This window comes from Ctenopharyngodon idella, chromosome 1 (genome assembly GCF_019924925.1).
Source record: "Ctenopharyngodon idella isolate HZGC_01 chromosome 1, HZGC01, whole genome shotgun sequence".
In the NCBI taxonomy this organism is placed as follows: Eukaryota; Metazoa; Chordata; class Actinopteri; order Cypriniformes; family Xenocyprididae; genus Ctenopharyngodon; species Ctenopharyngodon idella.
Genome location: NC_067220.1, coordinates 749,790 through 767,024, shown reverse-complemented (window position 1 = coordinate 767,024; position 17,235 = coordinate 749,790). Strand labels below are relative to the sequence as shown.

The 17,235-nt window shown below is 36.1% G+C and overlaps 2 protein-coding genes across 4 annotated transcripts in view; both read right to left on the bottom strand.

Moving 5' to 3' along the window:
* Positions 1-6,351, bottom strand: part of LOC127508426 (CMRF35-like molecule 7) — a 53,434-nt gene extending 47,083 nt beyond the window's left edge. The window contains exon 1 of the mRNA XM_051886330.1: positions 6,216-6,351. Coding sequence (XP_051742290.1) covers positions 6,216-6,255 — 40 coding nt within the window. The 5' untranslated portion in view covers positions 6,256-6,351. The remainder of the gene's footprint in view (positions 1-6,215) is intronic.
* LOC127508350 (CMRF35-like molecule 8) overlaps positions 1-17,235 on the bottom strand; it is a 46,016-nt gene that overhangs the window by 28,598 nt on the left and 183 nt on the right. For 2 of the 3 annotated variants that reach the window (XM_051886207.1, XM_051886191.1), the window contains exons 2-4: positions 16,842-17,144; positions 16,190-16,258; positions 14,775-14,852 (exon numbers count right to left, since the gene is read on the bottom strand). In XM_051886207.1, coding sequence (XP_051742167.1) covers positions 14,775-14,852; positions 16,190-16,258; positions 16,842-17,144 — 450 coding nt within the window. Of the gene's footprint in view, positions 1-6,776; positions 9,765-9,891; positions 9,945-12,204; positions 12,301-12,415; positions 12,524-12,957; positions 13,285-14,774; positions 14,853-16,189; positions 16,259-16,841; positions 17,145-17,235 lie in introns of those variants that run through there. The other variant, XM_051886201.1, reaches the window with a different exon arrangement.

The window sequence follows — 17,235 nt, the reverse complement described above, 5'->3', positions numbered from 1 at the left end:
CTTTATAATCACTGGAGCTGTCAATCAAACAGCGCGCTGGAGCTGTCAATCCAACTGCGTGAGTTTATCAGTTCTAGACTCACGCCAAAACTCCCGTTTCATTAAAAGAATTTCTTAGTTTGCACTGCATTGTGTTTGCACTGTTAGTTATGGTGAAAACATTCGTTAGTGTGCAGAAATTGAGTTACAATGACGAGATCACTGCTTTCATGCGACCGGCTACAGTCTTCATCACTGCAACCTTTCATGCCACGATCTAAATATAATGCTATAGATCTAAATGTAATGCTAGTAAAAACGTGCTAAAAGTTTTCGAGAGAGTCATACTTAGCTATTTCAAATGGAAAGACGTTAGCCAATCACAGCAGTGGGCGTTTACACTAAAGTCTCACAGCAGACATGCCCCTTAAAACAGAGCGTTCAAACCAGAGGGCTAAAATCAGGGTAGGAAAAATGCCTTTCATTTCTAAATTATGACAATTTTTGATGTAAAAAGCATACTAACATTATAAGTGCACATCAGGAAACATAATAAAACAATGCATGACCCTTTAAAACATTTCAATGTAATAATAAAAAATAAACAGCACTGGGGTTCACTTCTTTTGAACCAGATAATGATGCAGTCATGTGTTTCTCAGCTTCGGATGTCTTTAATCACTTTGACAAAAACAAATCGAGCTCCAATGCTTCAAATGTGAAATATGTTTATAGATTTAGAGCTTCGAACAGCACAAATTTTGTTGCTCCATCAGCTTATTACCCTTTGACCTAACAACATGATAGTGAGCTGTTGGTTAACTTTGAACTTATATAAAATGAATTGCATGAATGACATGCAATAAAGTAATTTTTGGATCCAATTATTACCTGAGCCATATAGCTAATGTTTTACTTGAAAATCACAGACATTGTGTTTTAATCCCTCCAGAAGCAGCATATCAAATATATATATATATATATATATATATATATATATATATATATATATATATATATATATATATAATAGATAGATAGATAGATCTTTGATGTGATGACGACAGCAGCATCAGGACAGTGACAATAATTCTGTTAAAACTAATGTATAATGAAATACCTGTAAATTCTGAATGTATAGAACAGCTGTAAATCAGAAGCTTTGTAATATGACCACTGAATACTAATGGATATTACACTTTATACTACCTGTCTTACTTTTTAATTTTGTCAATACTACAAACAACAATGACATTATATAATTCAGTTCTCAGTATTGTATTAAACTAGCTGTGAGTATCATGTTCGTTTAATTAATTTAGACTGACCTTCATATGCTGATGCCATTATGTCTCTTGCAGTTTGTTATTGTCATTCAGAGTCTCTACTTTTGTCTGACTGTATGGTCTGAAAAAGTCTAGAAGGAAACTAGAAATGAATATAGTGAACTATGAACTTTGTCCCCTTGAATATCATCTCAGTGCTGCTCATTGGCTGTACAACTTTATACACACTATTATTTTAATGTAAAAATACCATGTACATAAAAATCCTGACAACCGTCATTCATATGTTTTGTAAATAGTCATATCAGCCTTTTAGAAAAAAGAAAAAAACACTTATAAAGGTGGTAATTTTTGATGTTTTGAATTTGATTGTGTATTGTGTATAAATACATCTTTTCTATGTTGTTGTGACACTGAAATAATAATAAAAAAAACTTATTTTTTCTATATTAAAAAATAAAAATTATGTGCGACTCCCCATCACAGTTAAAGTCACTATAATTCTTATTTTTTAAGGAATATTGCAGTGTTTATTATAAATGATTCATTCGTGCACTTCCTTTTTTTTTCTTTTTTTTTTAATTTTCCCTTGTAATCTTGAATCAAAATAACTTCCCCATCCTCCTGCAGCGAAATCTCTTCTCTGATGACGTGTTTACTGGCACGAGGGCGGGCCAACCTGTCACTCACATGAGTTCCACCAATAGGAAACCACAACCATCCAATCAATTCCTTATGAACAAAATCAAGCCCCACCCAACATTTCTTCTTGTTCCAGAAGCTGTTTCACTCAGTTATACGTCAAATAGCCAAAATTGTCCGCACAGTGAAAAACATACAATTAGACCAAAGCAAGGGTCTATCAAAAATATTTCTTTAATTTAACATATGCAAAGTGAAAAAAGTGCAAAAAAGTGAAAAGTTTCAAAAACAGAGCAAAGAGCAGATGTTTCAGCTCATGCTTTCTTCAGTGCTCATGAAACAAATAGCAACAACACTCTTCTACAGGCACAATTACAAATTGTTACGAGCTGAGCTTAATTAATAGGTGGTAGGTGATTACCAAAAACCAATTCAATTACAAATAAATAAATACATAAATAAATTAATAAAACACAAAAAAAAAAAAAAAAAAACATGCAAGACCCATCTCTTCATTCAATCTAGTAGGGGTTAATGATTTCAGCTCAAAAATCCAAAAAGTCTCTCTTTGTAATAGTTTTTTGTCATGGTTACCCGGGCAGATTAAATGGTAAGGAATTTGATCCATGGTGGCTCCACCTTGCTATCCAAAGGACTTGAAGGATTTGCTGCTAATGTCTTGTTGTCAGAAACCACAGTACTCTTTCAGGGGTCTTGTAGAGTCCATGCCTCGGTGGGTCAGTGCTGTTTTGGCAGCATATGGAGGAGCAACAGCATATTAGGTGATCATCTCTTGCTCATCGGTGTATATTACAATATAGTATATTATATTAGTTGAAGTGAACTCAGCTGTGTTGAGGAGTTGATGAAGAAATACTTGAGTCTCATATGACATAATAGTTTAGGAAACACAGATACTTATACAAAATAATTTATAATTATCTTAGAATTTATTTAAATGCTCATGCATGTCAATCGAGTGTTTAGTGTAAAATATTACCTTTAGTCTTTCTTTCTCACAGCCACTTTAATCAATGGAAGTCTTAGGAGTAAAACCAAAGCCTCCGCAGTGATGGAGAATCGCAATTGAACCTAAAAAGCACAAGGTGACATGGCCAGAAGAATCAGAATATCGGAAAATCAAAATGAAAATGGGTTTAATAGAATGACCATATCAAAGACTAACGCATGAAAAAAGACAGATATGAGCCGAGGCTTATCGAAAAAACTGCCTCACATTTCACATCCTGTTCTGACAAGATGTGAGATGTGGAGAAACATTTACCTGTGTCAGGTGAGGAAATTACATCATCCAGATATAAAGCATTCATGCTTTATATACCATATGATGCACTCCCCTTTATAAAAAAAATACTTTGAACTTGATTCATATCCAGATTCATATGAGCATCTGATCTCAACTCTCTCTCCTCTGTGTCCTGTAACTGTATCTGGAGCTCCTAAAACAACAGCTGAAACACAAATATCATTATATAGAGCTGTTATGTGTGAGCAAGAGACAAATATTATCCATATGAGTCTGATGATCATGTGATAACAGAGGAAAATCAAGAGATCATGTCAAACTGTGTGTAAAAGAGCTCAGAGTCTCAAACTCACCTGTACAGATGCTGGAAAAGAGCAGCAGAACGTCCCACGTGATGAACTTTGACAAGAGTTTCTCTTAAATAAAAGACCAAATTCTGTGTGACAAACGTTGTCTTTCTCTTGCGTATTGAGTAGCATCAGCAACTAAAATGAACATTTTCTGTGCAGCTGCAGGACATCTTCAGATCTGTGACGTTTCACTATTGGCATAAAGGTTAGTCACAGGACAGGAAACTCTACAATCACCTCAAATATGTATTTAAAAATCCATTTACACAATTGATGAAAACCCCATGCACTGAATGCAATATTTTAGATCTCTTTTTGTTGAATACTGTATCTTTCATGATATTGGGGTGTCAATAGGCCTACAATGAAAAAAAAAAAAAAAAAAACGTAACATCTAACAGGTCTAAAATATTCAGTGTCATTTAATCAAGCTGAATAAATTGATGGATACCAACAAAACAATGTTTTATGGGTTAAATCTGACAGAAATCACTCTTTAAGGTACAGTACATAACCTACTAATGGTAATGTTTACATCAGTTAGAAAGCATATTCCTGCCTGAAGATAAACTTGAACTGATATTTTTCCACACTGACCTCTGATGGACATATGAAATTGAACCAAAGCAACGTATTACACTTCCATACATCTTTATTACATCACTGAGGTTACAGAAACAACATATGATGGCAAAGTGATGCACAGTCTAACATTAATCTACTGAAGTCTTCATAATGACTGATATAACAAACAAAGTGCATGTATTTTCTAGTTGCAACATTTAATTTGAAGATATTTGATGATATTACAGTTGTGTGTTGTCTTTAATGTCACAACTCAGCTAATCAGTAGCATCATGGTGACTTTGTCCTGATTAGCCACTCCCTAATTAGTGAACATCTCTCTTTACAATACATTTACTGAGTTTACGAAAGAAAAAAAAAAAAAAAACTGCAACATTCATATGCAACAAATGTTTAATGCCGGGTTCAGACTACATGATATCAGCCTGATTTTGGCACAATGCATTTGTCCATATAGTATAATGAAGAACATAAAATAATGAGGAAGGAGGAAGGATAAATATTATATTGTATTATATTATATTATTATAATGAACTTGTGTATGTTTTGGAGTTTGTGGAGTGCTTGACTCTCATATGACATAATAACACATCTAAAAACAACAGTTGTAATTGTGTCTCTGTCCTCTGGATTGCAGTGACGTCCAGCGTCTTTGATCTACAGTCACAGGAAACAAGAGTTCGTCAATAGAGAAAATAACTAAATCAATGTGAATCTATTTACAGTTTTAACACATCATTGACATGAGCTGATAGAGATTCAATGTCAAAGTAGTAGATCACTGCAATTAGTCGTATTTCAGTATCATTACGGTGTTAAAGCCAAGAAATAAAAGTGTTTCAGAGAAACCGTACATGCAATTCATGCACGTCTTTGAGTGAAACTGTACAATAATCATCAGTTTCTGCTGACTCACCTGTTCATAAAACACTGGATTAAACTCTTCGATGGACGACAGCAGACCTGACAACAGATCAACGTTATACTTCTTTGAAAAATTATAATTATCTTTCAATTGAATTCAGTGCTCACGCATGTCATGCTAAATCCAACTGAGTATGTAGTGTAAAATATTACCTTTATTCTTCATTTTCTTTCTTACAGCCACTATAATCAGTGGAACTGCTATCAGGAGTAAAGCTAAAGCCTCCGCATTGATGATATTCACAACTGAAGATGAAAAACACAAGAGGAAGGTCAGAGGAATCAGAATAAAGTTTGGTTCACAGAATGACTGCTGCATTTAAAAAAGACAGATATGAGGCTTATTAAAAGTTATGTTAAAATGACAACCGTCTGTCAGACCTTTCACTTCCTGTTCTGACAGGATGTGAGATGTGGTTAGATGCTCACCTGTGTTAGGTAAGATCTGATGGTCTGTGATTCTGCTGGACGAATTCATTTCAGATGTACGTGCAACTGATAATGAGCTGATTGTTGAAACCTCAGTGGTTATTTCTGAAGGTTGAAAGGAAACCTGAATTTGGTTATTACATTTATACACTTGCACACTCATCTGAAAACTGCATTAAAGTATTAAGCAGTAGATTGACCTTTATATAGTAATATGAAGCTGCTGACCCATTTCCATATTTATTTCTACAAAAGATAAATTTCACAATCACTTACTCTGTTTAACAAGCAACAAAATTTTTGAATAGACATCAACAGGCAAATTCGTCTTCACAGCACACCAGTATTGTCCTTCATCCTCTGTTCTCAGATCAGTGATGGTGACGGTGAAAACTCTGTTCGTCGTGTCGTCAGTCATAGAGAATTTCTCGTCTTTAGCTGGAGATCCTGATTTAACCATGATGTTTTTATTTCCAATCGTACACTTGCCTTTACAAAAATATTTTGAATTTGATTCATATCCAGATTCATATGAGCATCTGATCTCAACTCTCTCTCCTCCGTGTCCTGTAAATGTCTCCGAAGTTCCTACAACAACAGCTGAAAACACAAATATCAGCAAGAGACATCAGCAGGCCAGAAAAATAACTTACAAATATCATCCATATGAGTCTGATGATCATGTGATAACAGAGGAAAATCAAGAGATTATGTCAAACTGTGTGTAAAAGAGCTCAGAGTCTCAAACTCACCTGTACAGATGCTGGAAAAGAGCAGCAGAACGTCCCACATGATGAACTTTGACGAGCGATTTACTGAAATAAAAGACCAAATTCTGTGTGACAAACATTACTGTCGTTCTCTCCCGTACTGAGTGAACAACAGTTGCATCAGCAACCTAAATGCAATCTCCTTCCCCTTTCTGTATCTCTAACCGCATCAATCTCTGCAGGATATTTGTGATGTTTTACTTTTGGCAGTTACAGTTCAGTCGTGGGACAGCATTTCCCTCGAGTTCATCAGTAAATTCACTACAATCACCTCAAATATGTATATATCCATGCATTAGTTTTTCCACAATTTATAAAATGCACTGAATGTGATATTTTTACATCTCTTTTGGTCTAAAACTCTTTCATGACACTGGAGTCGCTCTTTAAGTACAGTACCCAAGAATGGAAAATGCTAACACCAGTTAGAAATCCTATTCCTTTCTGCCTGAAGTGAAAAATTGAGAGCGCAAAATGCTTCAGCAACTGATTCCTTTCCACACTGACCTCTGATGGACAACACATGAAATTGAACCAAAGCAATGCATTACACTTCCATCTTTATTTAATCATGGAGGCTACAGACACAAGACAATGACAAAGTGACATTGCTTTAGACTTCATAATGACATAATACAGACTATGTGTACGTATGAAAGATGAACTAACCTGGATTTTGTCGTTTTAATTCATTTACATGTGTAGTTGTTTAAAAAAAGAAAAAGAAAAAGCTTGGTATAAATACAAAGTTCTGTCATGAAACTCGAGATCAGGGGTGTCCAACCCTGTTCCTGGAGATCTACCTCCCTGCAGAGTTCAGCTCCAACCCTGCCACCTGTCTGTAATTATAAAGTGCTCCTGAAGGTCTTAGCTGATTCAGGTGTGTTTTATCAGGGTTGGAGCTAAACATTGCAGGTAGGTAGATCTCCAGCAACAGGGTTGGGCACCCCTGCTCAAGATCAAGGGTCTCCAAACTCAGTCCTGGAGGGCCACTGTCCTGCAGAGTTTAGCTCCAACCAACTCCAACACACCTGCCTGAAAGTTTATATGGTGCTTCTCAATTCTTATTTGTGCATCCTTGTTTCCTTTCCTCGCGTCTTAGCTCCACCCTTTCAGGATGTGAGGGAAGGATGCAAGGAAAAGACTCGAGGATGGAGGAATTGAATCAAGTGTAATGATATCCTCGCTCCCTTTAGCGTCACTTCAAAGCGTCATCAGCTGTACTCGAGGGATCTACCCACGTGTTGTTAAAGTTTGGTTATTTAAAAAAAAAAAAAAAAAAAAAAAAAAAAAAAATATATATATATATATATATATATATATATATATATATATAATATGTTAATAAAGCATGATGCCCCGTTAAAATACGTGAGATGTAAAGTTTATTTAAACTTCAAAAGTAAAGCATACATTTAAATTATTGTGACAGATATGAAGGGGGAGGAGAATGTATACTGAGCTTGATCTGTTTCCGGGTCATAGGATGGAGGACGGAGGAGCGAGGTGGGATATTGAGAAGCACCCATTGTATGCCTAGTGAGACCTTGATTACCTTCAGGTGTGTTTAACTGGGGTTGGAGCTAAACTTTGCACGACATCGGCCCTCCATGACTGAACATGGAGACTTCCTCTAGATGGCGCAGACTAATAGGTCCTTTACTCAATCGGCTTACAATCACATCATTCTCTATAGGGTACAGCTGATTGCTTCCTGCTGTTTCAGTAGCCATTAAGTTCGCATACTCAACATTCAAACACTTCGTAGCATTTGCCTTAGCAGTGCGGCGCGCTTTCAGAAACCCTCCCCCTCCCCCAGCTCCACCTGTATAGATCTGCTACGGGTAATTCATGTACGCTATATTGTACAGCAGCAGCATGTCATGTGTGTACTGGCAGTAGAAAGTCCTGTACTTGCTCAGCAGCAGCAGCAGATCTATTCCACCAAGAACAAACATATCAACTTGGACATACCCATTACCATGCCAAACGCTCCGAGAGTTGTCATGTCAGAAATGTATAACGCATACAGCATCTCCACACATCTTACAACTCAATTAAAAGTCACTTAAATTCTCGATCAAAAGCTAATTTGTCAAATCTAACCCTGTTCTTGCCGAATGGTCATGGTTTGGCTGGTTAGCAAGAACTCATTAGCCCACCACCTGGCTGTAAAGTATCGTTCTCCATTGACATCCATTCAAAACGTGCTTCCTATACATATATAAAATACATATACACTTTTTTTTTTTTTCATTTGCAACATTTACATTGAAGATTTTTCATAATGTTACAGTAGATGTGCACTATCTTTAAAGTGTCAGCTCAGAAAAGCCATTATAGTCTAAAAAATGCTGGGTTGTTTCTACCCAAATTTGGGTAAAATATGGACAAACCCAACCATTGCGTAAAAAAAAAAAATCATTTTAAAATTTAACACAACGGTTGGGATTGTCTATAATTTACCCATATTTGGGTTGAAACAACTGCATTTTTAGAGTGTAGGAAAAGTTTGAGAAAGCTTTGTTTCTTGTGATGTCATCAGTCATCAGCCAATCATTAAGTGATAGTCCTGATTAACCACTCCCTAATTAGTGAACATCGCTCTTTATAGTACGTTTACTATCAATGACTGCTTGAGTTTACGACAAAGAAAAGAAAAAATATATTTACACCCATTTATATTTATCAGACCTAGAATATTAAGACTGCTGTAGCATTTTTCAAATTATATGCAACATTCATAAGCAACAAAAGCTGGGTTTAGACTACACAATATCAGACACAATCTATTTGATGTAGAGTGTTGTGGTGTTTCGTAAATGACAATGGGAGTCGGGGAGCAAGAATCAATCGTTTTACCCCATATAGTGTGTCACAGTGAACGACAACTAACGCTGCGTCTGAGACTCTTCATGATGTCCCCACAGAAAGACTAGCATGCTTATTTATTTCAGTCCTCCACGACGAGTTCTGATACATCTCTAATATTGACCAATAGCAGCACAGAAGCTCTTCCATACACAGCAAACACACCCATACACAACTTCTTGATATCACTCTTGTTAAAGACGGCAAGCGATGATTTGCGGGGAAGCAACATGTAGTCTTACATGTTTCTTGTCCATGACAAGAATTTAGGAATCAAAATTGCATAATCTGACACAGTGACTATCACAACGGAGAAAAATATTGTGTAGTGTGAACCCAGCGTAAAGCAAAATTCGAGTTTTGATTGTTCAATTGTGTTCAGTCAATCGTTCAATCAGTGTTGTGATAGATCGACTCTTCTCTAGCAGAATCAGCTCTAAGACACTGATAAATGTGACTTTGTCTACTAGCGTTGAGTTCTGTGTAGATCTGATCCAGATTCTGACTGTTTGTCGCTGCAGAAGTAACATTTGTGTAGTCGAGGTCAGTGTTGGCTGGTTCTGTGTTCACAGGTCTGTGAAACTCATTTGCTGCAGAAATATTATCACTTTGAGCTGTGTGTGAGTTCGGCAGGACAGTCGGGTTCCCTTCATAGTCATTCTGTAAATTGGAACAAGAAAATGATTGCTTAATCATCATTGAGCAAGAAAGTGAACCTTGACTTTTACATGAGAAGAACTACAGTTCATGAAGAAAATGTTCAATGAAGATGATCCTGACTCCTGACCTCTTCTCCTCTAAATGTGTGACGAAGTGCTTCAGTGGAGGAGGAGACCAGACCTGTGATAGATGAATGTTACGTAAGTTTCAAAACTCAGAAAAATTCAGTCCTTCATGTTAGCTTGAATCTGGACTTTGTGTCAATGTCTCAATTGTTTTGTTTAGAAAGAAAATAATTTTTTATTCCAATTTTTTTAATCTGAAAGATTAGATGTGATTTCATGCAGTTTTTCCATCATTAGGGACTGAAACAGTATATAAGTGTCTACAGTGCAACATCAGTAAATCTGATTTTACCTATTCATATATCATTCATATTATTTGTCTCTGGTTGTTGATTCAGGAAAGTGTGCAATCTTAGATTTACTTACATGAAATCCTGATAGTACGTTTAAAGGGTTAGTTCACCCAAAAATAAAAGTTATTTCATTAATTACTCGCCCTCATGTCGTTCTACACCTGTAAAACCTTTGTTCATCATCGGAACACAAATTAAGATATTTTTGATGAAATCCGATGGCTCAGTGAGGCCTCTATTGCCAGCAAGATAATTAACACTTTCAGATGCCCAGAAAGCTACTAAAAACATATTTAAAATGGTTCATGTGACTACAGTGGTTCTACCTTAATATTATAAAGCGATGAGAATACTTTTTTGTGAGGCAAAAAAACAAAATGACAATTTTTCAACAATATCTAGTGATGGCCGATTTCAAAACACTGCTTTGAATCAGTGGTTGAAGATGAACGAAGATCTTATGGGTGTAGAACGACATGAGGGTGAGTAATAAATGAAATAATTTTCATTTTTGGGTGAACTAACACTTTAAGATTGTGGGCAGGGATTCAATGGAATGTTCTTAATTGGTTTGCTTCTTATCTTAAAGGGAAAATGCTTTCTGTTGGATTGCGAAACTTTTCTTCCTCTTCTACTTCTATTAAATGCGAGGTTCCCCAAGGATCTATATTGGGCCCAATTTTATTCTCTATTTATATGCTTCCTTTGGCCGATATTTCTCAGAAACACAGTATATCCTGTCACCTTTATGCAGATGACACTCAACATTATCTCCCTCTAAAACAGCGATATTTTGGCTTTACATTCACTCTTTGACTGTTTTAATGATATTAAGGAGTAGATGGCAGACAATTTTCTCCACTTGAATGAATCAATAACTAAAGTATCATTTTGGCCCAACAAGTTTAATTAATCAACTAGGCCTCTTTAAAATTAAGATACATAGCCAAGTAAGGAGTCTTAGGGCCAGATTTACTAAACAGTTACCCTATAATCCAATAAAACCGCCGATGGGAGTGTAAAGTTCTGCAGGTGATTTACTGACAATGTGCACATTAAAGAACACAGATGCAGCCGGATAATTTCCATAATGACCAACATTATCTACCAAGAACAGCGCAAAACTTTTTTTTTGGGGGGGGGGGGGTGGGGGGGGGTGCAAATACCAGTAAATTGACTAGCGTAAACTTTAGTAAATGATGTTACGTGATTCATTTAAATACTCTCCTCCTATAAATTTTGCATCTGAAGGGAAACTTCTACAAATGCATAGTACGCAATAAGGTTATCTGCAAAAATAACCATGTCCATGCCTTTTCAGCACTAATTTTTTACCTTGTGTCTTTAGTAAATCCTGACGGTAGTTTTTTAACACCAAAAGAGGTTTTGTGCTATCGCAAGCTGTTAATAAATCTGACCCTTGGTGTTATTTTTGATGCCGAGTTACAGTTTGATAAGCATATAAACTGAAGTTAGAGGTGGCTTCTTTCAACTAAGGGCTACTGCAAGATAAAAACCTTTTTTGTCTTTGTTATGCATGCATTTATTACGTCAAGACTGGACTACTGTCAGGTGTTGTATTATGATGTCTCTGATGCCTTATTATCACGTTTGCAGTTGGCATCCCCACCTTGGCTCCCAGTCAGAATTCAGCGCAAGATTTTATTGTTTGTTTTTAAGGGTTTGAATGGCTTGGCAACCAGTTATATTACTTCACTTCTTCAGAAACACACATTCTAGACTGTTAAGATCAGTACAGAGTCTTAAGTTAACTATTCCTGAAACTCCTCATCTGTGGAATAACTTGCCTCTCTATATTAGTTCCTGTACCACTCTCAATGTTTTTTGCTAGCATTTAACTGTGTTTAATCTGTGGAATTTATGTATGCATGTCTTGCTATTGACTTATGTCTTATGCTCTTAAGGTGTAGGATTTGTTAGGTCCTGGTATGTAAAGCACTTCGGCCAACATGTGTTGTTATTAAGTGTTCTATAGAAATAAATGAGATTGAAAAATATTACCACAAGTCAACTTTTTCTTTCGTACGACCACAATAGGCAATACAGCACCGATCAGGAGAAAAACCAAAACTCCTGCGATGATGATACCAAATGAACCTGAAAACGCAAAAAAAAAAAAGACAAAACAAACTACTCAACTGGTTCACAGGATTAAATGAAAGATGTTTATATGAGTGAGAGAAAAAGCAGTGAGGTGTGTGGAGACGTTTACCTGTGTCAAGTGAAGAAGTTTGGGGTAAAGGGACTTGAGGAGTCAATGGAGCTGATGTGCTTGTAGATAAAAATGGGCTGATAGTTGAAACTTCAGTCGTCTTCTTATCTAAAGGGGTGACAATAAGGATGGACGAGAGTTCAGTTATTATACTAATACATTAGCACACTTAATTTGAATTAAAATTTATACAATCACCAGGTATACCATGACCAGCTCTGACAAGTTAAAGCTGTGATTGATGTTTGCAGCACAAAATTTGGCCCAAAAGAATAAAAATTATGGTTAGAGATAATCAGACACACACAGATGAAGTAGAGCAAGACTGTACTTATTTGAATTAATTACTCATTTACTTGGAAGAATTATTGATAGAGAAAGAGGGAGAAATGTGTGTGTATGAATTACTTTATTAAAATAAATTAAATTAATAAAAAAATTGCAAGTTTCTGTGTGCACAGCGGGACCTCTAATATCCGCTGCTGATTTCCAAGTACATTTCTACAATAGATAAATTAGTAGAAGTCACATTAATCACTTACCCTGTTTAACCAGCAACAAAATCTCTGAATAGACATCAGTAGTTAAAGTCCCCCTCTTCACAGCACACCAGTATTGTCCTTCATCCTCTGTTCTCAGATCAGTGATGGTGACGGTGAAAACTCTGTTCGTCGTGTCGTCAGTCAGAGAGAATCTCTCGTCTTTAGCTGCAGATCCTGATTCAACCATGATGTTTTTAAATCCAAAGCTACACTTGCCTTTACAAAAATACTTTGAATTTGATTCATATCCAGATTCATATGAGCATCTGATCTCAACTCTCTCTCCTCTGTGTCCTGTAACTGTATCTGGAGCTCCTACAACAACAGCTGAAACACAAATATCATTAGCCATTATTAGCATATTTGCTGTATTAAGAAATACTGCTGTAAAAATACAAGACCAGTGAAAATCAGAGAATTCATAATACAGTCACACATACAAATCTTGAACTCACCGATATGAATGCAAGACCAGAGAAGAAGAATAAAGTTCCACATGATGAAGTTTTACGGCACTTTTTGATTAAAGAAAATCCTTAAACACTGACAAACGTTTTTTTCTTCCTTACTGACACACAGTATGGCGCAACGCTTAACTTCTCCTTTCCCTTTAATTTCCACATCCTAAAATATCTCTAAAACATTAAGTGCATGTCAAAACAATATAACCACAGCCCTAAGAACAATGTGTCAGTGTTATTTTTTATGGGGTCTCAGAAAGTATTTAGACACTTCACACCTAAAATGTGTTAATGTCAATGCATTAGATAAAATAGCAAACTCTGCAGAATCTGTAGATCTTAACTAATTTCACTCATTTAATCACTTGCATGTTTCTTAAATGCCACTTGATATTTTGTTAACTGTTAACTATAAAGATTATCAAGTATAAGTCGTGCGATCACTGTATAATGAATACAGTGAAGTTCTAAGAGAAACAACCCCATATTTTCATCCAAAAGCATTGGTGAACCATTTTAAGCACTAATATAACCCTAACATAAGCACAGAGATAATTACAGTAACTCAAGGGCATGATGAATCATAAATCATAAAATAATTTAATATTTACTTTTCAGGTGCATTGTACACTTAAGTCTCTCCAAATGGAAAAATAATCCCATTTGAGTCACCTATGCAAAAGTTAGACTATGTTTGGCTTATTTGTAGTCTCTGCACTTTAACTGGAAAACAACAATGTATTTTAGCATCCAAAATCGATTAACCACACATTTAAATAACCTTAACTGTCATATACTGACCCATAATTTAAAGTACATTTAGTTGACTTCTACTGTACAAAACCATTCATGTAGATGTGAAACAATGTTCTAGCGAACACCTCTATACTGTACTGTATATACTCAATAGACAGTATACAGCATTTTCAACAACAGAAAGCTATTTAAAATATAAATTAAAAGCGCACTTGTCAGATCTACCTAATCTACAGTCCTTTACTAACTCTGGAATAGATTACTGAGTTTGGATCAGTGATGTTTGATTGGTGTGAATTTTGAACAGATGAATAAAGTGTTTCATTCAAGTTCATTTCAAACATCTCGCAGTTCTTCACAGTGCAGTTGTGGTTTCTGATAAACAGCACAGAGGAATAGTTGAGACTGTCTGATTGTGCAGCTTCTGCTTATACTTCAGCTGGATAAATATGAAGATGACGACTGTAAAAATCAGTGCGAGAATACCAAGACCAACTCCGACATAAAACAAAGGACCTGAGGACAGAAATGAGCACATAAAAAGAAACGTTTCCTTCTTTCCAATCTTATTTTCGAGTAGTACTATATTTATCCTTTTACCAGACAGTGCTGATCCATGCATGGTTTCTGGTGATGTGTCTGCAGACGACTGCATCGTCACGGATTTTCCATTATTCTCTAAAATATATAAACATGAATGAATTTAAAGAGATAGTTCACCCAAAATGAAAATTATCCCATGATTTACTCACCCTCAAGCCATCCTAGGTGTATATGACTATCTTCTTTAAGACGAACACAATCAGAGATATATTAAAAAAAATTCTGGCTCTTCCAAGCTTTATAATGGGAGTGATGAGAGCCCAAAAAAGTGCATCATAAAAGTAATTCACACGGCTCCAGGGGGTTAATAATGGCCTTCTGAAGTGAAGTGATGCATTTTTGTAAGAAAAATTTCCATATTTAAAACTTTTTTCCGGCAAACGGCCTGTATGCAAGTCATTATGGCGAAAGCATAACCTCACACGTAACGTATAACGTAGGCGTAACATAAGCTTGGATGCCTCTCACAGCTCAAACAAATAGGGCTGGGCAACAAACTCAAGCTTCACTTCTCTTATATCAAAATTCTCTGACATTTCTCTTTAAAAATTCTCGTTTTAGACTTCTAATTCATGACCGGTGTTTTGTTTTGCTCTATCCTCTGCAAAGTTTACTCTTCCACCATAACTGAAGCTTGTTATTATAGTTTAAACATGGATATTTGTCTTACAAAAACCCATTGCTCAGCTTCAGAAGGCCTTTATTAACCCCCTGGAGCCATGTGGATTACTTTTATGATGGATGGATGCCCTTTTTTGGGCTTCAAAATCTCGAATCCCACTTACTACCATTATAAAGCCTAGAAGAGCCAGTATATTTTTTAAAGGGGTGGTTCATTGCGATTTCACTTTTTTAACTTTAGTTAGTGTGCGATGTTGCTGTTAGAGCATAAACAACATCTGCAAAGTTATATACAATCACATAAAAATCATTAAGTTTAAGATAGTTAATAACTCCACATCAGCAACATAAATTCATCAACAAACAATCAGAAACGTCCTGTTGCATTCTACATGTTGCCACTTCTTGAGTCTCTCCATCATTGTCCGACTCCGGTTTGAACACAAAAGGCTAAACAGTTTCTGACATTTTCAGTGAGTCTGAGGTAATCGGAGCTGCTAACATGAGCTCTTGAAACTCCGCCTTCTTCTTGGGAGCAGCAGCTCATTTGCATTTAAAGGGACACACACAAAAATTGAGTGTTTTTGCTCACCATCAAAAAGTGACAAATTTAACATGCTATAAAAATTATCTGTGGGGTATTTTGAGCTAAAACTTCACATACACACCCTGGGGACATCAGAGATTATTTATTTTACATCTTGTAAAAGTGGCATTATATGACCCGCTTAATGTAACTCAGATTGTGTTCATCTGAAAGGTGGATGGATGGATGGATGGATGGCAATTACCTATTGTGTTCCTAGTTGTTCTTGCAGATGGACTGGATGCACTTGATGGAACAGGTGTTGATATAGAGACTGTGGATAATGGAAATACTATTGAAAAATGAAAAATAAGTGGATGTCCTGAAATAAACATGAAATATACTGATATAACAGGAAACTGGTATTGCTGTTGGAGTTCATATTTCTACAGTAGTCTGAACCAACTTCTAATGAAGTCTTACATAGCATGAAAGGTAAATGACTTTTCCAGTAACGATAACTTCAATTCCTTAAAGCCCTCATTCAGCAGTTCGATTTAAAGATTCATTTCTAAACTGACTGAGAACACAAAGTACTGTTTACACAAACAAAATAATTTAGTTCAGTGGTTCTCAAACCTGGAGTACCACCAGCCCTGCACGTTTTGTGTGTCTCCCTCATGTATCTCACCTGATTCAACTCATGAGCTCATTAGTAGAGACTGCAAGACCTGAAATGGGTGTCAGAAATAGGGAGACATACAAAATGTGCAGCACTGGTGGCACTCCATAATGCAGCATTTTTTAGAGTGTAACATTTAACTATAGACGACAACTAATTAGAAATGTACAGCAGATACAATATGAACCCAACACCTCATAAAACTCTGATGAAATTTATTCAGTGAATAACTTACCCTCATATACATGTAGAGTCACATGTTTGTAAGTGTCTTTAATAAGTCTGTCCACTGCACAAATGTAAGTGCCAGAGTCTGAAAGCTGCAGGCGTGTGATGGTCACAGTGAAGTCTGAGCCTTCATCATATAGAGTGAATCTGTCTGTGCGAGTCGGGTTTTGTTTTTTATTAGATCGAATGAGAATAAACTCATCCTCACAAGAATCTCTGCAGAAATATTTGATGTTTACACTGGCCAGAAAATGATACCGAAATGTGGCGTTCCCTCCCACTGGAGCAGTTACAGGATTCAAAGAAACCACTGGAAATGAACGAGACACACATGATGTGACATCACATGATCAACTGAATCAATATCGTGAGTGAGTCATGAACATGAATATGCTCGTCAT